This window comes from Corvus hawaiiensis, chromosome 1 (assembly GCF_020740725.1).
Source record: "Corvus hawaiiensis isolate bCorHaw1 chromosome 1, bCorHaw1.pri.cur, whole genome shotgun sequence".
Taxonomy (NCBI): Eukaryota; Metazoa; Chordata; class Aves; order Passeriformes; family Corvidae; genus Corvus; species Corvus hawaiiensis.
In genome coordinates this window covers 98906946-98931142 of record NC_063213.1, presented here as the reverse complement: position 1 = coordinate 98931142, position 24197 = coordinate 98906946, and the positions used below count along the sequence as shown (strand labels likewise).

At 64.9% G+C, this 24197-nt stretch overlaps 5 protein-coding genes across 9 annotated transcripts in view; all 5 read right to left on the bottom strand.

Annotated features, from left to right (window-relative positions):
- Positions 1–4230, bottom strand: part of ACTN4 (actinin alpha 4) — a 19242-nt gene extending 15012 nt beyond the window's left edge. For 2 of the 4 annotated variants that reach the window (XM_048321043.1, XM_048321033.1), the window contains exon 1: positions 4002–4230. In XM_048321043.1, the coding sequence (XP_048177000.1) occupies positions 4002–4142 (141 nt within the window). In that variant the 5' untranslated portion in view covers positions 4143–4230. The remainder of the gene's footprint in view (positions 1–4001) is intronic. The other 2 variants (XM_048321053.1, XM_048321062.1) reach the window with 1 other exon arrangement.
- Positions 4231–4539: 309 nt separating this feature from the next.
- EIF3K (eukaryotic translation initiation factor 3 subunit K) lies at positions 4540–8374 on the bottom strand. The gene is made up of 8 exons (XM_048323404.1): positions 8270–8374; positions 7542–7640; positions 7337–7457; positions 6088–6162; positions 5913–5979; positions 5454–5531; positions 5017–5142; positions 4540–4667 (listed from the first exon to the last, which is right to left on the bottom strand). The coding sequence occupies exons 1-8, from the start codon at positions 8326–8328 to the stop codon at positions 4636–4638; spliced, it is 657 nt and encodes a 218-aa protein (XP_048179361.1). The 5' UTR covers positions 8329–8374; the 3' UTR covers positions 4540–4635.
- Positions 8375–9235: 861 nt separating this feature from the next.
- LGALS4 (galectin 4) lies at positions 9236–14146 on the bottom strand. Its single transcript, XM_048322149.1, has 11 exons — positions 14023–14146; positions 13426–13513; positions 12891–13092; positions 11706–11821; positions 11498–11521; positions 11360–11411; positions 11194–11238; positions 11052–11081; positions 10633–10721; positions 9862–10033; positions 9236–9502 (listed from the first exon to the last, which is right to left on the bottom strand). The coding sequence occupies exons 2-11, from the start codon at positions 13467–13469 to the stop codon at positions 9356–9358; spliced, it is 921 nt and encodes a 306-aa protein (XP_048178106.1). The 5' UTR covers positions 13470–13513; positions 14023–14146; the 3' UTR covers positions 9236–9355.
- Positions 14147–14733: 587 nt separating this feature from the next.
- ECH1 (enoyl-CoA hydratase 1) lies at positions 14734–20842 on the bottom strand. Its single transcript, XM_048321019.1, is given in 11 exon segments — positions 14734–15042; positions 15379–15437; positions 15440–15528; positions 15974–16045; positions 16122–16192; positions 16313–16377; positions 17243–17291; positions 17368–17489; positions 18118–18206; positions 19989–20187; positions 20595–20842. Coding segments are annotated over 11 exon segments (1083 nt in total). The 5' UTR covers positions 20758–20842; the 3' UTR covers positions 14734–14937.
- A 1567-nt stretch (positions 20843–22409) lies between these two features.
- LOC125334288 (translation initiation factor IF-2-like) lies at positions 22410–24083 on the bottom strand. Of its 2 annotated transcripts, none has more exons than XM_048321002.1 (2): positions 23797–23880; positions 22410–23565 (listed from the first exon to the last, which is right to left on the bottom strand). In XM_048321002.1, exons 1-2 carry the CDS (start codon positions 23878–23880, stop codon positions 22582–22584), a joined length of 1068 nt encoding a protein of 355 aa, XP_048176959.1. In that variant the 3' UTR covers positions 22410–22581. The 2 variants fall into 2 exon arrangements, 1 of the variants encoding a protein (XP_048176959.1); XR_007207111.1 differs by lacking the exon at positions 22410–23565 and adding an exon at positions 23623–23686 and having other exon boundaries at positions 23797–24083.
- Positions 24084–24197: the final 114 nt, after the last annotated feature.

Here is a 24197-nt window from a genome sequence, read left to right as displayed (position 1 = left end):
GAATCTGGGAAAATGGGGAAAACCCAGGGAAAGGGAGGAAAAAATGAGGAAAAGTCACCCAGAAATCAGGGAAAAAGGAGGGGAAACGTGTGGGAAATCACTTGAGCGTGGGAAAAATTATCAAAAACCCGGAGAAAATGAGGAAAAACTGGGAAAAGGAGCAAAGAACTGGGGAAAAGAGCAGAAAAGTGGGGAAGTGACTGTAATACCAGGAAAACGGCCCAAAATGAAAGGAAAATTATGAAAAAACCGTGAAAAATGACCAGAAATCAGGAAAAGCTCCCAAAAAATGGGGAAGGTGATGAGAAAATTTGGGAAAATGACAGAAAAACTGGGGAAAAGTTAAAAAAAATCAGAAAGTTACCAAAATATCAGGAAATAGGACCAAAAAAACTTAGAAATGGCGGGAATTAGCAGAATAATTGCGGGAAATGACCAAAAATCAGGAAAAATGAGCAGAATTTGGGGGAAATGACCAAAACTTGAGGGGATAACCATTAAAAATTAGGGGAAAAATACAAAAAATCAGGAAAGATGAGCAGAACTCCGGGAAAATGAGGACTTCAGGTGGTGCTGTCTCCCATCCCTCCCACCCCCGTCACCTCCGGCGCATCCCGGCCCCACTCCCCCATTCCCGGGTTTTCCCCTCCCCTTGGAATGTTTTTGCTGTTGTTTTTTTGGAAGTTTTCTGTTGCTTTCACTGCATTTGCCGCTCCCGGGGGAGGCCGGAGCACGGAATTCTCCTCATTCCTTGCCCTTATTCGGCTCCGGGCTGGGATTTTTGGGAATAACACGGTGAATTCCGGGCAGGATCCTCACCTCCCGCATCCCAAACCCCCCGGGATTCTCCGGGGCTCAGTTTGGGCCTAAAAAAGGTGGGATTTGGGGCAGCTCCGGCACCGGGGCCGCTGTTTTTTGGGAAGCTCCAGGTCTGCAGGTGGGTCAGGGCGTTCCCGCATTCCAGGGGGGATGAGCAGCTCCGAAATCCGGCAACGCCTCGCTGGGGGTGCGGCAGCGCCAGGGGCGGCACCCCCGAATATTCCATAAAAAACGGGGCTTGGGGAAGGTTTTCCAGGTCAAAACCACCTGTCCCAGCCTGGATGGGGCTGGCTTTGCCATATTGCATGATTTCTTCCCTAAAAATCTCTCCTAAGTTCAGGAAGTTCCGAGGTTTCTGTGCCAGGTGGGTGGAAAGGACCTGGCACGAGCTGGAAAATCTCCCAAAAATGGGAAAAGCAGGGAAATATCACCAAAGGCAAGGACCAGAGGGAGGAATTGTCCCCGCTGAGGGATCTGTGATCCCCCTGGATCCGTGACTCCCGCTCTGGATCTGTGATGGATCCTGAAGGATGCCAGATTTTCCCGAGTTCTCTTCCCAGTGTCTCCAGTGCTGGAACTGAGAGGAAAAACACCTGTTTAAGGCAAAACTTCCTGGTTTTTTATGGTGGGTTCGGTGTCACCAGCAAGGATGGACGGACGGATGGCCACCAGGAAGGAAGGAAGGAAGGAAGGAAGCGGGGACAGACACTGGGAAGGCTGGGAAGGCCGCAGGCCGGACGCGGAGCCGCCGTTCCCCGCTGCTCTCCTGCTGCTCTCCCGCTGCTCCGGCCGCATTGCTGGAATTCCAGAGGCGAATCCCTGGGGCCCGGACACGGCCCAGTGGGAACGGCCCCTTCCCCATAGACACTAGCCCTGGTCATCCCCACCCAAAGGATTTTCGGGATATTCGGAATTCCAGCACCAACCGGACCCCAAACCGCCCCAAACGCAGGAATTCAGTGGGAAACCAGGAGCTGATCCAGGAGCTGCCTCTGATGGAGAATCCGGAGTGACCCCAGCCCCATCCTGGGGAAAGGGGTCTCCTTCCTGGGGGAAGCAGATTCCCAAATTCCCCACTGGTTTTCCCTCTGGGATGTGACACTTCCCCAGCAGGAGGAGGAAGAGGAAGAGGAAGAGGAAGAGGAAGAGGAAGAGGAAGAGGAAGAGGAAGAGGAAGAGGAAGAAACTCCCTGGGAGCTGCAGACATGGAAAAGGGAGGACGAGTCTGGAAAGCGCTTCCGATACCGGATCAGGACCGGGAGAATCCCTAAACCCTGCTCATTAAGCACCTAATTAACCCCTGGTGCTAACGAGGCTGCACAGAGCTCATCCATCCCTTGGCATTCCAGCTGGGAATGCCGGTGTCAGTCCAGCCCGGGCTCCTCCACAGCCCCTGGAGTCCAGCCGGGGGGAAATCCCCGTTTTTAGCACCAGAACACCCCAAATCCTGACAAACCCAAGGAAAAATTTAAATTCTGGACCGAGATGCTGTGGGAAGCAGCAGGAACGGGGTGGGAAATGCTGGGATAGGAGTGGGAAGTGCTGGGAATGGGAGGAAGTGGAGGAGGAAGAGGAGGAGGAAGAGGAGGAGGAAGCTCGCCCTGCGCTTCCTGTGCCAAAAATAATCCAACTTAGCCCGATTTTTTCTTAGAAAACAGGAAAATCCCAGGTAACCACGGCAACGGACCCCAGCATTCCCGATTCTGAGGTGTCTCCGTGCCGGGGATCCACGGAATCCCCCCAGGACAGGGGGCTCCTCCTAAATATCCCAAAACCGAGGGGAGTCAACCCCAAACGACGGGAATTCGGCCAAAATTCAGGGAACTCAACCCCAAATTCAGGAAAGTCACCCCAAAACTCAGGGAGTTCACCCCCAAATTAAGGGAATTAAGCACAAAACACGGGGAATTGAACCCAAAATTAGTAAATTAACTCAAACCTGAGGAAATTCACGCCAAAACTCAGGGAACTCAACCAAGTTACGGAAACTAAACACAAAACTCAGGGAACTCAATGCAGAACTCAGGGAATTAAAGCCCAAACTGCGGAAATTCACCCCAAAACTGCGGGCATTCACCCCAAACCTGGGAATTCCGCCCCGTCTCCAATGATTAACCCGGAACACTCCGGCGCCCGCTCGGAATTCCGGGCCAACCCCTCCCAGCTCCCGGCGTTTCCCACGCCAGAGGGTCCCGGTTTTTGGGGGGGGGATGATCCAGGGGACCGCCCCCGTTGCCGACCCCCCGGGAACGCGGCCGATCCCGGCGGATCCCGGCGGATCCCCCTTTCCCCAGTGCCCTTTATCCCGTCCCGGAGCGGAGCCGACGCTCTCCGGAAGCTTCTCCGCCCGGAATCGGGGGGGGTGGGGACCCTCCGGACCCCCCCGGAACCAAGAAAAATCCCTCGGGATTCGCCCAAACCGGGCTGTTCGCTCCTCATTTCCCCCTCCCCAGCACGGGAGACCCCCCGCCCACAGCCCTGGGGGCCCCCAAAGCTCACCCCCACCCCTGGGGTCCTTCAGGTGTTGTATCCCCCACCCCCAAAACACAGCCCTGGGGTCTCCCAGAGTGTCCCTCCCCAATTGGGGGGGGGGTCCCTCCAGCCTTGACCCCGCTCAGGGATCCCCAGAAAGTCCTGATTCCCCTCAGATCACGGCTCCGACACCTCAGGGAACCCCCAGACCCCCTCAGGAACCCTCCCCAATCCCCTCAGGGGCTCCTCCCCAAAGGTCCTGACCCCGCTCAGACGCCCCTGCCCCGGGCTGGGACCCCCCGGGACCCCTTCAGGGATCCCTCAGATCCTCCCAATCCCTTCGGGGACCCCTCAGCCCCCCCCAGGACCCCCCGGATCTCCCTTTTCCGGGCTCTGACCCCTCATGAACCCCCTCAGAGACACCCCCGGCCCCCTCAGCCCCCTCTGGGACCCCTCAAAGGACCTCCCTCTGACTCGAATCCCCCTCAGGGACCCCTCAAACACCCCCGGATCCCTCATGGATCCCCTCAGGGACGCCCCAGATCCCCCTGCCCCGCGCTCTGACGCCTCTGGGACGCCTCAGAGACCCCCCCCAACCCCTCAGGAACCCCCTCGGGGACCCCTCAGACTCTGGAATCCCCTCAGGGACCCCTCAGCCCCTCCCAATCCCCTCACGAACCCCCTCAGTGACCCCCCCCAGCCCCCCCCACCTTGCGCTGCTGTTTCTCCCAGGCGGGGTCCAGGAGCAGATCCCGATCCCAATCGTCCTCCTGGGCCATGTAGTCGCCGTTGGGACCGGGCCCGTTCCCGCCGTACGGGTGGGGCTGCCCCGCGCTGTGGTAATCCACCATTATCGCCGCCCTGATGTCGCGACAGGCGGAGGACGCGCCACCGAGACGGAGCAGAATCGCCCCCCCCCCACCCCGGACCCCGGACTGCGCACGCGCCGCCGCCGAGGCCGCGCCCACCGCGCCGCGCGCGCACAGGCGCCGGGAAGCCACGCCCCCCGCCCCTCAGGCGCCACCGGGGCCCCGCCCACCGCCCCGCCCCACACGCGCCCGCGGCCCCCGCCAAGCCCCGCCCACCCGCGCCCTAAGCCCCGCCCACCGCCCGCCCCACGCGCGCCTGAGGCCCCGCCCACCGCGCCCTAAAGCCCCGCCCACAAGCCCCCGCCCACGGACAAGCCCCGCCCATCTCCCCTCAGACGCTGCCCCCCCATTTTGGGGACCCCCAAGAACGAGCCCAGTCCCGCCTTGGAGTCTCTTTACTGGTTAAACTGGGGAGGGTCGGGGTTGGGGGGCTTGGTATTGGGGAGTCGGCGTTGAGGGCTCGGTTCTGGGGGGCTCAGAGAGAGGACGCCATGATGCTGGACACACCTGTGGGACAAATAGGTGAGTTGGGGGGGCTCCTGGGACAGCCCTCCACTTCCAGGCTCCCTCAGAAACCCCTGGGCCTCTCCTGTACCCCTCCCCGCACCCCCAAAATCCATCCAAAACTCCTGAGGACACCCCCAGGACCCTCCTGTATTGCCCCCCAACCCTGCCCCAAACCCTCTCCACATCCCCCAAACCTCTTCCGGGACCCCTCTGCACCTCCCCAGGACCCCCAAAATCTCCATGGGACCTCCCTGTAACCTCCTAAACCCCCCAAAACCCCCTCAGGACCCCCCAACTCCCCAAAAACCTCCCTAAACTCTCGCCAGGATACCCCAACCCCCCAACCCACTGTCGAAGTCGATCTTCTCCACGATGTTCTTGGGTTTGATGTTCTCCTCCTGGTTGGAGATCAGGATCCGCCCTGGCTCCGGCTCCGTCCACCCGTACTTGCTCATCCACACCCGCAGCTGCGACTCTGGGGGCCACGGCAGGGTCAGAGGGGGCTCAGACACCCCCAAAACACCCCCACGATCCCCCCAAAACCCCCCTGTATCCCCACAGGATCCCCCTGTACCACCCAGATACAGAGTTTTGCCCTAAAACCTCCTTGTGTACTCCCAGAGGTGCCCCAAAACCCCCCCTGTATCGCACCAAGCCCCTCCCAGAGCCTCCTCAGGACCCCCCTGCACCTCCCCGGGACCCCCAAAGGACCCCCAACACCCCAAGACCCCCGAAATCACCTCCAGAACCCCCCAAACCCCCTCCAGGACGCCCAGGCCCCCTCACCTGAGAGGTCCCCCAGCATCTCAGCGAGCAGCCAGCGGTCGATGTGCTGGTACGTGATCCCCACCACGTGGCAAATGACTGGGGGGACCCCAACGGAGTCACCGACCCCCCCAAAACTGCCCAGAACCCCCCAAAGCCCCTCTGGACCCCCCAAATACCTGCCAGGATCCCCAAACAACCCCCCCGATACCTCCCCAGGATCCCACAAATCCTCTCCAGGATGCCTCAATTCCCCCTCAGGACACCTCTGTACCCCCAAAAACCCCCTCAGGGACCCCCGAATCCCCCCTGAACCACCCCCAGGTTCCTCCAAGAACTTCCAGAGAAAACTCAGGACCCCCAAAACCTCCCCAAAACCCCCTCAAGATTCCCCCCACCCCCCCCAGAACCCCACAAACCCTTTCAGGACCTCCCCAGGCCCCCCTTGAACCTCCCAGGACCCTCCAAATCCCCCCTCACATTTCCTGACGGAGTCCTCGAAGCCGGTGATCCCCTCCAGCAGCTCCATGTTCTCATCCAGCGCTTGCTGCCGGAATTCCGGGGGTCGCCCCCCCACATTTAGGGGTCCCCCTCTGTCTCCAGGACCCTCCCCTGGGTTTCGGGGACCCCTCCCTCCCGATTTCGGGGGACTCACCCAGAAGGACTGGAAGTGGCAGGTCTCCAGCAGCTCCCCCAGGTACAGGATCTGCCGGATGGGCCGCTCCTCCTGCTGCATTTTGGGAGGTCAAGGGAAAATTCGGGAAAAAAGGGGGAGCGGAGGTGCCCCCTCAGCTGAACCCGGAAAATTTCCCCCTCCCAGATCCCAAAATCCACGGGCCTGGGGGGATTTGGAAGGTAGAAACACCACATTTGACCTCTCAGAGGTGGAACTGAGGGGTGTGAGGCAGGTGAAAGGGAGGTCCCTATGGAATTCTGGGGGGCTCTTATGGAATTTGGGGGTGGCAAAGGAATGGGGGAGCCCCCAGGGGCTGCACCTCAAAAATCGGGCCCCCCAAATCCCTAAACCCAGGCATTCCGGGGAGTCCCAAGGAGCAGACCCCAGGAAAAAAGGGGTGGGGGGGGAGCAGGCTGCTCCTGGAATTGGAGGCCCCCTCTGGAATTCTGGGGTTCCCTATGGAATGGGGGGAACCCCCAAAATCAGCCCCCCAAAGTCCCTAAATCCAGGAAGGTGCTGCTTCATCAGCCTCTTTGGAGGGGCTCGAGCCTCCGGGGAGGGACCAAGAGACCCAGAGCTGGAAACAGGAGGGCTCCCTTCCCTCTGGAATTTTGGGGGTCCCCAGGGAACTGAGGGGGATCCCCATGGAATTGGGGGGGATCCCCATGGAATCCCGGGGTTCCCCATGGAACTGGGGGGGTTCCCCATGGAATCCCGGGGCTCCCCAGGGAATTGGGGAGTTCCCCATGGAACTGGGGGGGTTCCCCATGGAATCCCGGGGTTCCCCAGGGAACTGGTGGGGTTCCCCATGGAATCCTGGGGTTCCCCAGGGAATTGGGGAGTTCCCCATGAAACTGGGGGGGGATCCCCAGGGAATTGGGAGGATCCCCAGGGAATTGGGGGGATCCCCATGGAATTGGGGGGGTTCCCCATGGAATCCTGGGGTTCCCCAGGGAATTGGGGAGTTCCCCATGAAACTGGGGGGGATCCCCCAGGGAATCCCAAGGTTCCCCAGGGAATTGGGGAGTTCCCCATGGAACTGGAGGGGTTCCCCATGGAACTAGGGGGGTTCCCCATGGAATCCCGGGATCCCCATGGAACTGGGGGGGTTCCCCATGGAACTGGGGGGGTTCCCCATGGAAATTGAGGGGGTTCCCCATGGAACTGGGGGGCTTCCCCAGGGAATCCCGGGGATCCCCATGGAACTGGGGGGGTTCCCCCAGGATACGTGAGCCTGGTCGATCATGCACTTGCAGAGGGTGAAGTCGGTGTGCGGGAGGTTGGTGAGGGCCTTGAGCAGGATCTGCGCCGTCACCCCGGTCTGGAAGAAGGCAGGGTTGAACTGGTACCTGTGCACAGGTGGGCCCAGGTGAGGGGGCTGGGGGGGGCTCAGGGACCCCCAAACCCCCCCCGGAGCCCCCCGGAGCCCTCACAGCTTCAGCACGGCCAGGTTGGCCTCCAGGTCGTAGGCGTTCTCCTTGGCCTGCGTCTCCACGTAGCGCTCCAGGGTGGCCAGGTTCTCGGGGTTGTACCTGCGCAGGTGAGGGGGGGCTGGGACCCCCTGGGACCCCCCTGGACCCTCCTGGGGCCCCCCGTGATACACCTGGGACCCCCCTGGACTCTCCTGGGACCCCCGTGATACACCTGGGACCCCCCGTGATACACCTGGGACCCCCCTGGACCCTTCTGGGGCCCCCCGTGATACACCTGGGGACCCCCCGTGACCCCCCTGGGACCCCCCTGGACCCTCCTGGGACCCCCGTGATACACCTGGGACCCCCCCGTGACCCCCCTGGGACCCCCGTGACCCCCCTGGGGCCCCCCGTGACCCCCCTGGACCACCTTGGAACACCCTGGGACCCCCGTGACCCCCCTGGGACCACCCGTGACCCCCCTAGGACCCCCCCGGGACCCTCCTGGGACCCCCGTGACCCCCCTGGGGCCCCCTGTGATACACCTGGGAGCCCCCGTGACCCCCCTGGGACCCCCGGGACCCTCCTGGGACCCCCCGGTACCCCCCCTGGGACCCCCCGTGACCCCCCAGGGACCCCCGCAGGGCCCCTTTTAAACACCCGCAACCTCCCCACGGCCCCCCAGCCCTCTCCCACGCCCTCCCGTCCCCCCCCAGTCCGTTCCAGTGCCCTCCCAGTGCTCCCAGTACCGGTCGATGCCCCGCAGCAGTTTCCCCACGTTCGCCCGCATCTGCTCGAACACCGCCATGTTCGCGGCTCTTCCGGAAGTGACGTCACGGCGAGTTCCGCCTCGCCAGGCGGGGGCGGGGCCGAAGGTGCCTGGCCACGCCCACACGGCGGGACCGCGCGCTCCGCTGTAAGCGCGCCCCCTCCCGGTACCGGCAGCGCCCCCGGCTGGGCCCGCGGGGACAAAACGGGGAAACCGCGACGGGCTGGGGCCGAGCCGCCGCCGCGGTGCGGGTGGGCACTGTGCGGGCATAACGGGAGGGACTGGGACAAGCTGGGATCGCACTGGCATCACACTGCAACCGTACTGGGATCGTACTGGGGGGGACAGTCCAGATCGTGCTGGAGTTCTACTGGGTTATACTGGGATTGGGATCAGCGTGAGGCTGAACTGGGCCAAACTGGGGAGGCAGTGGGGGGACAAGGGGTCAGTAACGACCCAGGGGAGTCCTGAGGGGTTGTGGAGGGTTTCAGGGGGTTCTCAGGGAGGGTCACGGTTCCCGCCCTTTTTCCCTCACGCTTCCCGCCCTTTTTCCCTCACGCTTCCCGCCTTTTTCCCCTCACGGTCCCCCCCCTTTTCCCCTCACATTTCTCACCCTTTTCCCCCTCACGGTTCCCGCCCTTTTCCCCTCACGCTTCCCGCCCTTTTCCCCTCACATTTCTCACCCTTTCCCCCTCACGGTTCCCCGCCCTTTTCCCCTCACATTTCTCACCCTTTTTCCCTCACGCTTCCCGCCCTTTTCCCCCTCACATTTCTCACCCTTTCCCCCTCACGCTTCCCGCCCTTTCCCCTCACATTTCTCACCCTTTTCCCCTCACATTTCCCGCCCTTTTCCCCTCAAGCTTCCCACCCTTTTCCCCTCCACGTTCCCCTCACTTTTCCCTCTCTTTTCCCCTCATGTTTCCCACCCTATTTTTCCTCATATTGGGGTCAGCGTTGGGAGAGGACAGTTGTGGGGCAGTTTGTGGGGGGCAGTTACGGGGCTGCTCCAGGGCAGTTGCGAGGCTGTCAGTGGGCAGTTATGGGGCAGTTATGGGACACTTGTGGGTCAGAAGTGGACGTAGGACAGGACGACATCGCCCTCGATCTCCAGCACGTCCACGTGGGGCCCGCATGGGACCCGGTGGCGGAATTCGAGGAGCGGCTGCCCCTCGGCGAACACCTTGAACCGATGGTTCCCGCAGCGGATCGACAGCTGGAGAGGGGGAGAGGGGGTGAAAGGGGGGGCCGTCACCACAGAGACCCCCAAAGTCCCCCTGGAGCCACCCCCCAGATCCCAAATCTCAGCCTGTTCGCCTCCAGAGCCCCCCAAAATCCCCTGTGCCCCCCCAGAGTCAGCCAGGACCCCAGAAACACCTCTGACCCCCCATGAGGACCCCAAACCCCGCCAAGAGCCACACAAAGAGACCCCCAAACTCTCCAGAGCCCCTCCCGCATTCCAAATCCCACCCTGTGCCCCATCCAGGACCCCAAATCCCCTGCGTAAAGTCCCCCAGGACCCCCCAAAACTCCTCCAACGCCCCCCCAATCCCCCCGAGCCCCCTCCCCGCTCACGTCGAAGTAGCGGCCGCGCTGGAAGGGGTGGCAGCAGCTGATGTCCCGCTCCTCCTCGCCCCAGCAGCCCCCTAGGAAGGCGTTGCGGACCACGGCCCCCCCCTCGTCCATGCGGGGGTTCAAGTGCAGCACCACGTCCCCCCCCGGGCCCGCGCGCAGGTTGATGTGGAACCTGGGGGGCACACGGGGGTCAGGAGTGGGGGTTTGGGGGGATTTGGGGTCCCGGGGTGGTGACGGGGGGGGTTTGGGGGGTGATGGGTCAGGAGGTTCAGGGACAGGGGGGTTTGGGGGGTTTTGGGGTCCCGGGGTGGTGACGGGGGGGGTTTGGGGGGTGATGGGTCAGGAGGTTCAGGGACAGGGGGGTTTGGGGGGATTTGGGGTCCTGAGAGGGGTGACAGGGGGGGTTTGGGGGGTTTTGGGGTCCTGAGAGGGGTGACGGGGGGGATTTGGGGGGGTGATGGGTCAGGAGTTCAGGGACAGGGGGGTTTGGGGGGTTTTGGGGTCCTGAGAGGAGTGATGGGGGGGGGGGTTTGGGGGGTTTTGGGGTCCTGAGAGGGGTGACGGGGGGGTTTGTGGGGGGCACAAGGGGAAGTTGAGAGGGCCTGGGGGGAGATTTTGGTTGTGGGGTTGGGGTCCTTGGGGGAATCAAGGAGTTTTGGGGGGCTCAAGGGAGGTTGGGAAGGAGGTTTTGAGGGGGATGAAGACCTTCATGGGTGTTTTAGGGAGGGTCAGCGGATTTTGGGGAGGGTTTTTTTGGGGGGTCTCCAGTACCTGCCGGCATCATGCGGATGAAGCCCATGATGACGATGGTTTTCTTGGGGAAGAGCCCCCCGGGATGGTGGCGATGAAGGGCAGCCGGTCTGGGGGGGCAAAAACGGGGGGCTCGGAGGGGGGCGAGACCCCTTCAACCCCCGCCAGGGCCCCCAAATCCCAACAACCTCCCCAGAGCCCCCCAGGGACCCAAATCCCACCCTCTGAGCCCCCCCAAACCCCCCTCGTCCCCTCCCTGAACCCCCCCAAACCCTTCTGTCACCCCCTCAGGGACCCCAAATCCTACCCTGAGCCCCCCCCGAGCCCCCCAAACCTCCTCAAGATCCACCCTGCACCTCCCCAACCCCCCCAGGACCCCTCCCCAAATACCCTCTGAGACCCCCCAAACCCCCCAGGCCCCCAGAACCCCCCGCACTCACCGGGTGGAAGGTGGGGGGCTGCCCCATCACCTGCGGGGGGCACAGTGTGGGGTCAGTGGGGTGGGGGGACAGCCGGGGAACCCCCGGGGACCCCCCGTGATGGGGGTGGGGGTCAGTTTTGGGGGGACCCCTCCCCACTTACCGGCAGGTTACAGTTGGGGTAAATGGGGGTGATCTGCGGCATGTCCTGGGGGGAGCACAGCAGTCAGGGGAGCACAAAACCCACCGAGGGCCCCCCAAAATCCACCTGGGCAGCCCCAAACCCACCTGGGGACCCCCAAACCCACCTTGGGCACCCCGGAACTCACCTGGGGACCCCCCAAACCCACTTGGGGACCCCCCAGCCCCACCTTGGGGACCCTGGAACTCACCTGGGGACCCCCCAAACCCACCTGGGGACCCCCCAAACCCACCTTGTGGACCCCCCACCCCACCCCCGGACTCACCGGGACACATGGGGGACACGTGCCCTGCAAGGCAAAGGGGGGCGGTCAGAGGGGTTTGGGGGTACGGGGGATTTGGGGGGTCACCCCGCCCCCCTCAGCTCCAGGTGAGGGGATGGGGGGACAGCAGGTGGGTTTGGGGTACGGGGAGGGGAATGAGGAGGTCTGGGGAGGAATTCGGGGTGCGGGGTTTGGGGCTGGGGGCTCTCACCGCGCCCATGACCGAGGCCGAGTGCAGCTCCAGGTCCCGTCCACGGTCACGGCTGCCACCTGCTCCGGGGGCAGCCGGTGCGGGAACTCGTCGAAGAAGGTCCCGTTCACCAGGATCTGGGGGGACAGCGGGTCAGACACCCCGAAACACCCTCGGGACCCCAGACACCGACCCCAAAATGCAGCGCCGGCACCCCCAAATACACCCCAGAACCCCAAAATGCAGCCCCGGGACCCCAAATACACCCCAGAACCCCAAATAGCCCCGACCCCAAAATGCAGCCCCGGGACCCCAGACACCGACCCAAAATGCAGCCCCCGGGACCCCCAAATACCCACCCAGGACACTCAAATACCCCGTTGGGGTCCCAAATATCCCCTATAAATCCCTTTGGAGACCCCAAATACCTCCCTGAGAGCTCCTGTAACTCTCTTGGGACCCCCAAATCGCCCCGTGGGCACCCCAAATCCCCCCCGAGGATCCCTATAACCCCTTTAGACCCCCAAATCGCCCCTGGGCACCCCAAATCCCCCCCCGAGGATCCCTATAACCCCCTTTAGACCCCCAAATCGCCCCTTGGGCACCCCAAATCCCCCCCTGAGGATCCCAAATCCCCCCCTGAGGATCCCTATAACCCCCTTTAGACCCCCAAATCCCCCCTGGGCACCCCAAATCCCCCCTTGGGCACCCGAAATCCCCCCCCCGAGGATCCCTATAACCCCCTTTAGACCCCCAAATCCCCCCTGGGCACCCCCAAATCCCCCTTGGGCCACCCGAAATCCCCCCCCGAGGATCCCTATAACCCCCTTTAGACCCCCAAATCCCCCCTGAGCACCCCAAATCCCCCCTTGGGCACCCCAAATCCCCCCCCGAGGATCCCTATAACCCCTTTAGACCCCCAAATCGCCCTTGGGCACCCCAAATCCCCCCCTGAGGATCCAAATCCCCCCTGAGGATCCCTATAACCCCCTTTTGACCCCCAGCTCCCCTTGGGCACCCCAAATCCCCCCTGGGCACCCCAAATCCCCCCCGAGGATCCCTGTAACCCCCCTTTTAGGCCCCCAAATCCTCCCTTGGGCACCCCAAATCCCCCCCTGAGGATCCCTATAACCCCCCTTTAGACCCCCCAGCTCCCCCTGGGCACCCCAAATACCCGCCTAGGCCCCCGAAGCCGCCGCACGGTACCCGGTAGCCCTCGGGGGTGACGCTGATGACGATCTCGAAGGGCCCCCCCGGGCAGAGCGGGTGCAGCTCCCGGCGCTGCTCGTCCCCCCAGCACCCGCCCCGGCGGCTGTTGAGCACCGCGACATCCCCGCTGAAGCGTGGGTTCAGGTGCAGCGCCACGTCCGCCGCCTCCGAGGGGCCCGTGGCCAGGTTGATGCGGAACCTGAGGACAGCGTTGTCACCCCAGTGCCCCCCAGTGTCCTCCCGGGACCCCCCGTGTCCCTCAGGGTCACCCCCGTGTCACCTGGTGTCCCCTAGTGTCACCCCGTGCCCCCCAGTGTCACCCCGTGTCACCCCAGTATCACCCTGTGTCCCCCGGTGTCACCCAGTGTCCCCCAGTGTCCCCCCATGTACCTGTGCCCCCCCACCAGGTTCACCTGGGGCCAGCCCCCCCATTGTCACCGTTGTCATCATCATCCCTCACCCTCCCTGTGTCCCTCCCAGTGTCCCCCCAGTGCCCTCCAGTGCCCTCCCAGTGCCCCCAGTGCCCCAGTACCGGTCAGGTTGGGGTTTCACCACCCCCTGCACGTAAACGGCCATCCCGGGCCAGAGCCCCCCGAACACGGGGCCACGTAGGGCAGGGGCTGGGGGAAAGCGGGGTCGGGGGGGTCAGTGTTACTGCGAGGTGACAGGGACCCCCAGGCCCCCCACTCCCCGGGTTTGGGGTGACAGGGACCCCCAGACCCCCCGCTCCCCGGGTTTGGGGTGATAGGGACCCCCAGACCCCCCACTCCCCGGGTTTGGGGTGACAGGGACCCCCAGAGCCCCCGCTCCCCGGGTTTGGGGTGACAGGGACCCCCAGACCCCCCGCGCCCCGCGTTTGGGGTGACAGGGACCCCCAGAGCCCCCGCTCCCCCGGGTTTGGGGTGACAGGGACCCCCAGACCCCCCGCTCCCCGCGTTTGGGGTGACAGGGACCCCCAGAGCCCCCGCTCCCCGGGTTTGGGGTGACAGGGACCCCCCCAACCCCTGTCCTTGGGGGTGACAGGGCCCCCCAGGATCCCAATCTCCGTCCCTGCAGGGTCACAGGGCCCTCCCAACCCCCCTCCCCGGTTTTTGGGGGTGCCCCCAGCCCCTGTTTTTGGGGTACTCACCGGGTTGTAGGCGGGCATGTACCCGGGCGCGGGGACAAAAGTCATGGTGGTGGCAGCGGTGACAGTGGCAGTGGGGACAGTGGCAGCGGGGACAGTGGCAGCGGGGACACCGGGGGCCCTTTATACCCCACCCCACGTGGGGCCCCCCGATTCCGGCCCTCCCAGGGCAGGGTGCGGACTTTGACCCCCCCGGATATGGGAATTGGGGGGGCTGGGGACACACCTGGCACAGGTGACACCGCCCTGGACTGTGCCCCGGGAGGGGCCGGCTGGGACACGGGGGGGGCTCGGACCTTGGGACCACCCAGAGCCGCGGTGGCACTCTGGGGACACGGGGAACCCCCAGAGCCGCGGTGGCACTCTGGGGACACGGGGAACCCCAGGGCCATGGTGGCCACTCTGGGGACACGGGGAACCCCCAGAGCCATGGTGGCACTCTGGGGACACGGGGAACACCCACGGCAGCACCTTGGGGACCCCCAGAGCCGCGGTGGCACTCTGGGGACACGGGGAACCCCAGGGCCATGGTGGCACTCTGGGGACACGGGGACCCCCCAGAGCCGCGGTGGCACTCTGGGGACATGGGGAACCCCAGAGCCACGGTGGCACTCTGGGGACACGGGGAACACCCACGGCAGCACCTTGGGGAACCCCCAGAGCCACGGTGGCACGCTGGGGACACGGGGAACCCCAGTGACAAGCCAAGGACACGTGGGGACAAACGGGTTTATTGGGGGACACTGAGGTGGCCCCAGAGACGAAGAAGGGACACTGGGGACACCGAGGGGACACTGAGGGGACACTGAGCTGGTTCTACAGCCTGGGCAAGGGGGCACTGGGGATGCTGGTGGCACTGAGGTGACATCGGCACTCGGGCAAGGGCACGTTGGTGACGTTGGCGGCACTGAGGTGACATCAGAGCTTGGCGAACGGGACATCCTCGGGTCCCTTCTTGTCCAGGGCTGCCTGCACGGACTTGGGGATGTCCTCGGTCTGCAGCATGGCCATGTTCCAGGTGGCCTGGGGACGGCAACAGGGACATGGGACACGGCTGGGACGCCTGGGGACAGGGATGGGGACAGGGACAGGACATCCCTGGGGACAGGGACAGGACACCCCTGGGGACAGGGACAGGACATCCCTGGGGACAGGGATGGGAATGGGACACACCTGGGGACAGGGATGGAGACAGGGACAGGACACCCTGGGGACAGGGATGGGAATGGGACACCTGTGGGCACAGGGACAGGGGTGTGACAGGGAGGACGTGGCATTCTGGGGACCACGGGTGACACGGGGCTGCGGGCACAGGGGACACGGTTATTTGGGGTATTCTGGGGCCCTGGTGGCACCCACCACGTGCAGCAGCCCCTCGGCGACGGGCCGGTCCCTCGAGTACACCAGGTTGACCTTGTGCCCTGCACGGCCACGGGGCTGCGGGTGGCAATGGCCGCGGCCACCTCCAGGGCCACCTCCAGCAGCGTCGCCTTGTCTGGCAGCACCCGGCTGGGGGGGCAGGGTCACCCCAAAATCCACCCCAAACTCCACCCAAACTCCACCCCAAATCCACCCAAAACTGCACCTCAAACTACACCCCAAATCCACCAAAGCTCCACCCAAAAATCCACCCAAAACCACCCCAAAATCCACCCAAAAAAATCCACCCCAAAGGACCCCGAAATCCACCCAGGGACCCAAAAATCCACCCGAGGATCCCCCCAAAATCCCCCCGAACACCCCAGGGGACCCCAAAACTCACCCAGGGACCCCCAGGGCACCCAAACACCCCAGGACCCCCCAAAAGCCCCTCACGACCCCCCACGGCCACCCGCAGTGTCACCATTTGGTGACCCTCCCAGCCCCCCCGTGTCCCCCTCCCCAGTTCTGGAGACCCCCCCAAGTGCCCCCCACCCCAATTCTGGGGTTCCCCCTGATTTTGGGGCCCCCCCACCTGACGAGGCCACAGCTCAGCGCCTCGGGGGCCCTCATGACGCGGGCGGTGAAGGCCAGCTCGTTCACCAGGCTGGGGACACCGGGGACAGCGGGGGGTCACAGGGGTCCCCACGTGCCCCCCACCCCGCCCGTGGCCCCCCACCCACCTCTGGTTCCCCACGATTTTGGGGAGGCGCTGCAGGGTCCCCACGTCGGCCGCCAGCCCCATGTCCACCTCCTGTGGGGACAGGGGGGGTCCGGGGTAGCCGTGGGGCCACAGGGTGTCCCAGGGGGCTTTGGGGACACCTGAGGGGCCTCGGGGACATCCAGAGGGTCCCGGGAACCCCTCGTGTCCCACCTTGACCTGGAACGAGGCGTCCTGGGAGCAGAACCGGATGTCACAGGCCGAGATCAGGTCCACACCTGAGAGGGGGAAACATCTTCACTCTCCTCATCCTCATCCTCACCCTCATCCCATCCTCATCCTCACCCTCATCCCATCCTCATCCCATCCTCATCCTCACCCTCATCCCATCCTCATCCTCATCCTCACCCTCATCCTCATCCTCACCCCATCCTTACCTTCATCTTCACCCTCACCGTCATCCTCACCCTCATCCCATCCTCATCCCATCCTCATCCTCACCCTCATCCCATCCTCATCCTCATCCTCACCCTCATCCTCATCCTCACCCCCCATCCTCATCCTCACCCATCCTTACCTTCATCTTCACCCTCACCGTCATCCTCACCCTCATCCCATCCTCATCCTCACCCTCATCCCATCCTCACCCTCATCCCATCCTCATCCTCATCCTCACCCTCATCACATCCTCATCTTCACCCTCACCCTCACCCTCATCCCACCCTCATCCCATCCTCACCCCATCCTTACCTTCATCCTCATCCTCATCCTTACCTTCATCACATCCTCATCCTCATCCCATCCTCACTCTCACCCTCATGCCATCCTTGTTCTCATCCTCATCCTTGTCTTTGTCCCATTTTCTTCTTCATCCTGACCTTCATCCCATCCTCCCTCTCATCCCACCTATCCTCATCTTCATCCCAATCCCAATCCACCACCAGCCTCACCCCAGTCCCATCCCATCCTTGTCCCCACCCCCATCCCACTCTCTGTCCCGATCCCAACCCTGATCCCATTCCCCCACCATCCCAACCCCAATCCCAACCCCGACCCCATTCCCCCACCATCCCAACCCCGATCCCAACCCCGATCCCATTCCCCCACCATCCCAACCGCAGTCCCATCCCTGGCCCCTCTCACCGGCTCCGATGCAGGGCCCGTGCACGGCGGCGATCACGGGTTTAGGGCACTGTGGGGGTTTTGGGGGAGTCAGGGAGGGTTTGGGGGGCCCACAGGGTCCCTGCCGCGCCCGCGGCCGTCCCCACCTTCTCCATGACGGAGAAGCTCTCCTGGAGCTCCAGGATGCGCTGCCGCAGGTTCCAGGCGCGCCGGGCGACGTCCCCGCCGGGCTCCCCGGCCAAGGCTCCCAGGTCCGACAGGTCGATCCCTGCGGGAGCGGGGGCAAAGGTCACGGGGGGCCTGGGGGCACCGGGACCCCTCCCAGGGCACAGAGTTCCCCCCCCCCAGGGGCACAGAGACCCCCTCCCCCAGGGGCACAGGGACCCCCCCAGGGCACAGGGACCCCCCAGGGCACAGAGACCCCCCCCAGGGCACAGAGACCCCCCCCAGGGCACAGGGACCCCCTCCCAGGGCACAGGGACCCCCCAGGGCACAGAGACCCCCCCCCAGGGCACAGAGACTCCCTCCCAGGGCACAGGGACCCCCCCCAGGGGCACAGGGACCCCCCAGGGCACAGAGACCCCCTCTCAGGGCACAGAGACCCCCCCCAGGGGCACAGGGACCCCCCCCGGGGCACAGGGACCCCCCCAGGGGCACAGGGACCCCCTCCCAGGGCACAGAGACCCCCCCCAGGGGCACAGGGACCCCCCCCGGGGCACAGGGACCCCCCCAGGGGCACAGGGACCCCCTCCCAGGGCACAGAGACCCCCCCCAGGGGCACAGGGACCCCCCCCGGGGCACAGAGACCCCCCCAGGGGCACAGGGACCCCCCCCGGGGCACAGGGACCCTCCCAGGGGCACAGGGACCCCCCGGCAGTCGCGGCCCCCGCGGTCACCAGCAGTGAAGGCGCTCCCGGCGCCGGACAGGACGACGGCGTGGCACGAGGGGTCCCGGGAGATGTCCTGGAAACATTCCAGCAGCTCCCTGCGGGAACCGGCACCGCCAGTGACCACCAGTGACTGCCACTGGCCACCAGTGACTGCCAGTGACCGCCAGTAACTGCCACTGACCACCAGTGACCGCCAGTGACCACCAGTGACCACCAGTGACCGCCAGTGACCACCAGTGACCACCAGTAACTGCCACTGACCACCAGTGACCGCCAGTGACCGCCAGTGACCACCAGTGACCGCCAGTGACCGCCAGTGACTGCCAGTGACCGCCAGTGACTGCCACTGACCGCCAGTGACCGCCAGTGACCACCAGTGACCGCCAGTGACCGCCAGTGACCACCAGTGACTGCCACTGACCACCAGTGACCGCCAGTGACCGCCAGTGACCGCCAGTAACTGCCACTGACCACCAGTGACTGCCAGTGACCACCAGTGACCGCCAGTGACCGCCAGTGACCGCCAGTGACCACCAATAACTGCCACTGACCACCAGTGACCGCCAGTGACCGCCAGTGACCGCCAGTGACCGCCAGTGACCGCCAGTGACCGCCAGTAACTGCCACTGACCGCCAGTGACCGCCAGTGACCGCCAGTGACCGCCAGTGACCGCCACTGGCCACCAGTGACCGCCAGTGACCGCCAGTGACCGCCAGTGACTGCCAGTAACTTCCAGTGACCACCAGTGACCGCCAGTGACCGCCAGTGACCACCAGTAACTGCCACTGACCACCAGTGACTGCCAGTGACCACCAGTGACCACCAGTAACTGCCACTGACCACCAGTGACTGCCAGTGACCACCAGTGACCACCAGTAACTGCCACTGACCACCAGTGACTGCCAGTGACCGCCAGTGACCACCAGTGACCACCACTGACTGCCACTGACCACTACTGATCACTACTGACCGCCAGTGACCGCCAGTGACCGCCAGTGACCACCAATAACTGCCACTGACCACCAGTGACCGCCAGTGACCGCCAGTGACTGCCAGTGACCGCCAGTGACCGCCAGTGACCGCCAGTGACCGCCAGTGACTGCCACTGACCGCCAGTGACCGCCAGTGACCGCCAGTGACCACCAGTAACTGCCACTGACCACCAGTGACTGCCAGTGACCACCAGTGACCACCAGTAACTGCCACTGACCACCAGTGACTGCCAGTAACTTCCAGTGACCACCAGTGACCGCCAGTGACCGCCAGTGACCACCAGTAACTGCCACTGACCACCAGTGACTGCCAGTGACCACCAGTGACCACCAGTAACTGCCACTGACCACCAGTGACTGCCAGTGACCGCCAGTGACCACCAGTGACCACCACTGACTGCCACTGACCACTACTGATCACTACTGACCACCAGTGACTGCCAGTGACCACCAGTGACCACCAGTAACTGCCACTGACCACCAGTGACTGCCAGTGACCACCAGTGACCACCAGTAACTACCACTGACCACCAGTGACTGCCAGTGACCACCAGTGACCACCACTGACCACCAGTGACTGCCGGTGACTGCCAGTGACCACCAGTGACCACCAGTGACCATCAGTGACCGCCACTGACTGCCACTGACTACTACTGACCACCAGTAACTGCCAGTGCGGCCCAGCATGCCCCAGTCCCATCCCAGTCCTGTTCCAGTGGTTCCTGCCCAGTCCCTGCCCAGTGCTCCCAGTCCATTCCAGTGCATCCCAATCCCTCCCCAGTCCCTCCCCAGTGCTCCCAGTCCCCCGCCAGTGCCCGCAGCTGTTCTCCGGCAGCTCCCAGTGCTGTCCCAGTCCCCCCCAGTGCTCCCAGTGCCCCCAGTACCTCCAGCAGAGCAGGTTGAGGGCGTTGCGCTTGCCGGGCCGGTTGAGCTGCAGGTGCAGGACGTGCTCCCGCTCCCGCTGCAGCCGCAGCGTCTGCAGCTCCCGGGGGGCTCCCGGCTCCGGCCCCCCCAGCGCCGCCGCCTCCGACGCCATCGGCCGGGACAGCGCCCGCAGCGCCACTGGGGCCGGACTGGGACACACTGGGGGGAGTGGGACCCGCTGGAGCAGGGCTCAGGGCGCTGGGAGGGGACTGGGGGCACTGGGGGCCACTGGGGGCACTGGAGCAGGGCTCGGGGCGCCGGGAGGGGACTGGGACACAGTTAGGAGGAGCTGGGACGCACTGGAGGAAGGCTGGGAGCGCTGGGAGGGCACTGGGAGCCACTGGGACGAACTGGGACGGAGGGAGGGACCCCGGGGGTCCCTGGGGACAAACTGGGGGTCACTGGGAAGGACTGGGAGGCACCGGGGGTCACGTGATGGGGGGGGGGGGGTCAAGGTCACCCGGGGGTCCCTGGGCCGGGCGGGGGTCCGGGGGTGTCACGTGCTCCGGGGGGGTCACGTGCCCTCCCGGGGGCGCCTCGCCTCCCCCCCCCCCCCCCCCACTCACGAGCGCGCAGCAGCCGCGCGACCCCCGCCGCCATGGGCTCCGCTCGCCGCCAGGGGGCGTCCGCGCTTCCGGCCCCGCAGCCAATGGGAGCGCTCCCGGCCCAAATCTCGCGATAGCTCCGCGAGACGCCGCCGGTGGAGGCCGCGCTTCCGGCTCGGGGCATTGTCCGGCGATGTCGCCTCCCGGCAGCGCACGGGGACGATTCCCCAGGGAGAAAAACCCAGACAAGCCAAAACCAAAAGGAATTTGGGATCGCTGGGACGAGATTTGGGATCGCTGGGGGGGATTTGGGATCGCTGGGACGAGATTTGGGATCGCTGGGACGGGATTTGGGATCGCTGGGGGGGGATTTGGGATCGCTGGGGGGGGATTTGGGATCGCGGGGCCAAGCGCCGGGGGCGGGGGTCCCTGGGCACCCCTGGCTGCCACCGCCCGCTGGCCCAAGGGCCGGGGTGTGGCCGGGGCTGTCAGGACGGGCGAGCGCCTCTCGCTGCCCCTGGACGTCCGCCCGCCCCCCGCGTTCCCGCAGCCGCTGCCCGCAGAGGGAGAGCCCGGAGCCCCCCAGCCCTGAGCGGGATGTCCCCGCGGGCCGCCCTCGGAAGTGGCCCCGAGCCGCAGGGGCAGCGCCCGGCCCGGCCCCTCCCGAACGGACACCCGGGCCCGGCCGTGCTGGGCCGTGCTGGGCCGGCTGCCCCGGGCTCTCTGAGGTCCCCTCACGTCCCTGCCCAGCCCCAGCCCTTCCTGCACACTCCCAGCAGCACCGGCAGGAGCTGAGGGCGCTGGGAAAGGGGCTCAGCCCGGAGAAAAGGGGGATCAAGGGGGAATTTCTGGCTCTGCGCAGGTCCCTGACGGGAGGGGGCAGCTGGGGGGGATTTGGGATCTTCTGGGGAACAGGGACAGGAGGAGAGGGACCGGCCTCAGGCTGGGCCAGGGGAGGCTCAGGGTGGAATTTCCGAGGAATTTCTCCATGGAAAGGGTGCTCAAGCCTTGGCAGGGGCTGCCCAGGGAGGTTCGGAGTCCCCATCCCTGGAGGTGTCACCTGGACGTGGCACTCGGTGCTCAGGGTGGGGATCGGGCACAGCTTGGACTCGATGATCCCGGAGGGGTTTTCCAGCCTCAGTGATCCTGGGACTCTGAGATCTGCACCTGCTGTGCCATTCCCACCTTCCTTCACTCCCCTGAGCACACCTGGCTGCCCTCTCAGCCTGGCTCCTTCCCAGAGGGAGGAGAAGGAAAACCCTCCTGCTGCTGGAAACGCCAACGTGGATAAATAAGGAATCAGCCTCTGCTTCAGCGGTGCCATTTCGGTTTCTTTGCTGCAGAGCAGCAGCAGAAATTGGAGCAAAAGCTCTGAGCACAACAGAGCAGGAGCAAAAACCTCCGCGTGCACCTCCAGGTGTGCTCAGAGCTGCCCAGGTACCACAGCCAGGCCTCGGGAGGCATCTCGGGATCCGAGTGCCCGTTCAGGAGGAGGGAAGGGGCTGGAATTCACCCGCCCGTGCTGCCGGATGAAACCGACCCCGCCAGGGCGACGTGTCCTTGATCTCCACGTCCCCTCGGGGGTTGTGCAGCACCTCGGGCTCCAGCACCTTCGTTCCCCTGCTCAGGACACGGCTTTTCCCGGGACACACAGAGGGTGTGGGCAGAAAATGGAGTAAAAATCCCAAATGTCACTGCCCGGGGTCCCTGGAAACCCCTCTGGAGCCGACGCCATCCCGGGATGAGGCCCCCCCGCCCCGGTGACGCTTCCCCATCTCTCTCCCAGTCAGGTTTGGGCTTTGGGAAGCTGGAAACCTCCGGCAAACTGGACAAACTGGGAGAGGTGAGGAGTGATTCAGACGCGTTGAAGCATTACTGTGCTGGACTGAGAGCCCTGAGGCTGTGGGACGGGGAAGATGAAAGGAGGAGTGGGGGAACAGGGTGGGTTCAGGAGGTTGTGGCCCAGCTCCAGCACCACCAGAGGAGCTCGTGGATTGTGCGAGGGTCGCTACAGGCACCCCCCCCTTCCAAGGCCTGAGCTTGGTCCTTCCAGAGCCCAAATCCCTTCAGAAATAACCCCGTCCCTTCTGCTGGCTCGGACCTTGGAGCTCAGCTGCTCAAAGGCAGTTTGGGGCTGCCGGGCTCCCTGGAGCACCGGGAACAATCCCGGTGAGCGGCCGTGAATCCCAAGCAGGCAGCTCCTGCTTCGCCCGAGCCGGTGCCAGCTCTGTGTGCCACGCCTGTGCTCCCCGGGACCCCGACTGCCCGGAGGGACCCCGACTGCCCGGAGGGACCCCGGTGCTGGCTCCGCCTTTCCTGGCCGAGAGCCAAACAAAACCCGCACGAACAACGAGCTTTGGATCTGGGGGGGTCTCAGGGCTCCTGTGCCCCCTGCCCGAGCCTTCTCCGGCCTCCTCTCGGTTTCGCTGCCAGAGCTGCTCCGGGCGCTGCTCCTCAACCCTGGCGCTGGAGGCGGGGTCGGGGCAGCGCGGGGTCCGCGTCTCCTCCCGTTCCACCGACTCCCCAATTTCCATCTCCTCCCGTTCCACCGACTCCCCAATCTCCTCCCGTTCCATTGACTCCCCAATCTCCGTCTCCTCCCGTTCCACCGACTCCCCAACCCTTCCCAATCCGCTCCTCCTCCCGTTCCACCGACTCCCCAGTCTGCTCCTCCTGCTGCTCCTCCTGCTCCGGGCACCACCGGGGCAGAGAAATCACCGGGAGCCGCTGGCTCCGGGAGTGACCGGGGAGAGCCGGGCAGCCGGAAACGGCCCCATCCCGAAACAGCACCGAGCGAGCACCGAGCGGGCACTGAGCGAGCACTGAGCGGGCACTGAGCGAGCACCGAGCGGGCACTGAGCGGGCACTGACCTGGCACTGAGCGGGCACCGAGCGGGCACTGACCGGGCACCGAGCGGGCACTGACCGGGCACCGAGCAAGCACTGACCAGGCATTGACCGGACACCAAGCAAGCACCGAGCAGGCACTGACCTGGCACTGACCAGGCACCAAGCGGGCACCGAGCAAGCACCGAGCAGGCACTGACCAGGCACTGACCGGGCACTGACCGGGCACTGAGCGGGCACCGAGCGGGCACCGAGCGGGCACTGACCTGGCACTGACTGGGCACCAAGCGGGCACCAAGCAAGCACCGAGCAAGCACTGACAAGGCCTTGACCGGGCACCGAGCAAGCACCGAGCAGGCACTGAGCGGGCACTGACCTGGCACTGAGCGGGCACCGAGCGGGCACTGACCGGGCACCGAGCGGGCACCAAGCAAGCACCGAGCAAGCACTGACCAGGCATTGACCGGACACCAAGCAAGCACCGAGCAGGCACTGACCTGGCACTGACCAGGCACCAAGCGGGCACCGAGCAAGCACCGAGCAGGCACTGACCAGGCACTGACCAGGCACTGACCGGGCACTGAGCGGGCACTGAGCGGGCACCGAGCGGGCACTGACCTGGCACTGACTGGGCACCAAGCGGGCACCAAGCAAGCACCGAGCAAGCACTGACAAGGCCTTGACCGGGCACCGAGCAAGCACCGAGCAGGCACTGACCGGGCACTGACTGGGCACTGACTGGGCACCGAGTGGGCACCGAGCGAGCACTGACCGGGC

Excerpts from the sequence above, each read along its gene's own strand:
- EIF3K (XM_048323404.1), bottom strand. The coding sequence starts at position 8,328 with ATGGCGGTGTTCGAGCAGATGCGGGCGAACGTGGGGAAACTGCTGCGG. Across the intron at positions 5,980-6,087 it reads GCCACTTCCAGTCCTTCTGG|CAAGCGCTGGATGAGAACAT; the intron begins GTGAGTCCCCCG and ends GAATTCCGGCAG. Across the intron at positions 4,668-5,016 it reads GGAGAAGATCGACTTCGACA|GTGTGTCCAGCATCATGGCG; the intron begins GTGGGTTGGGGG and ends TTTGTCCCACAG.
- LGALS4 (XM_048322149.1), bottom strand. The coding sequence starts at position 13,469 with ATGGCCGTTTACGTGCAGGGGGTGGTGAAACCCCAACCTGACCG. Across the intron at positions 11,082-11,193 it reads ACCCCAACTGTAACCTGCCG|GTGATGGGGCAGCCCCCCAC; the intron begins GTAAGTGGGGAG and ends TGCCCCCCGCAG. Across the intron at positions 9,503-9,861 it reads AGCGCGGCCGCTACTTCGAC|CTGTCGATCCGCTGCGGGAA; the intron begins GTGAGCGGGGAG and ends CCCCCTCTCCAG.
- LOC125334288 (XM_048321002.1), bottom strand. The coding sequence starts at position 23,880 with ATGCCTGGTCAGTGCTTGCTCGGTGCTTGCTTGGTGCCCGCTCGGTGC. Across the intron at positions 23,566-23,796 it reads CGGTGCCCGCTCAGTGCCAG|GTCAGTGCCTGCTCGGTGCT; the intron begins GTCAGTGCCCGC and ends GGTCAGTGCCAG.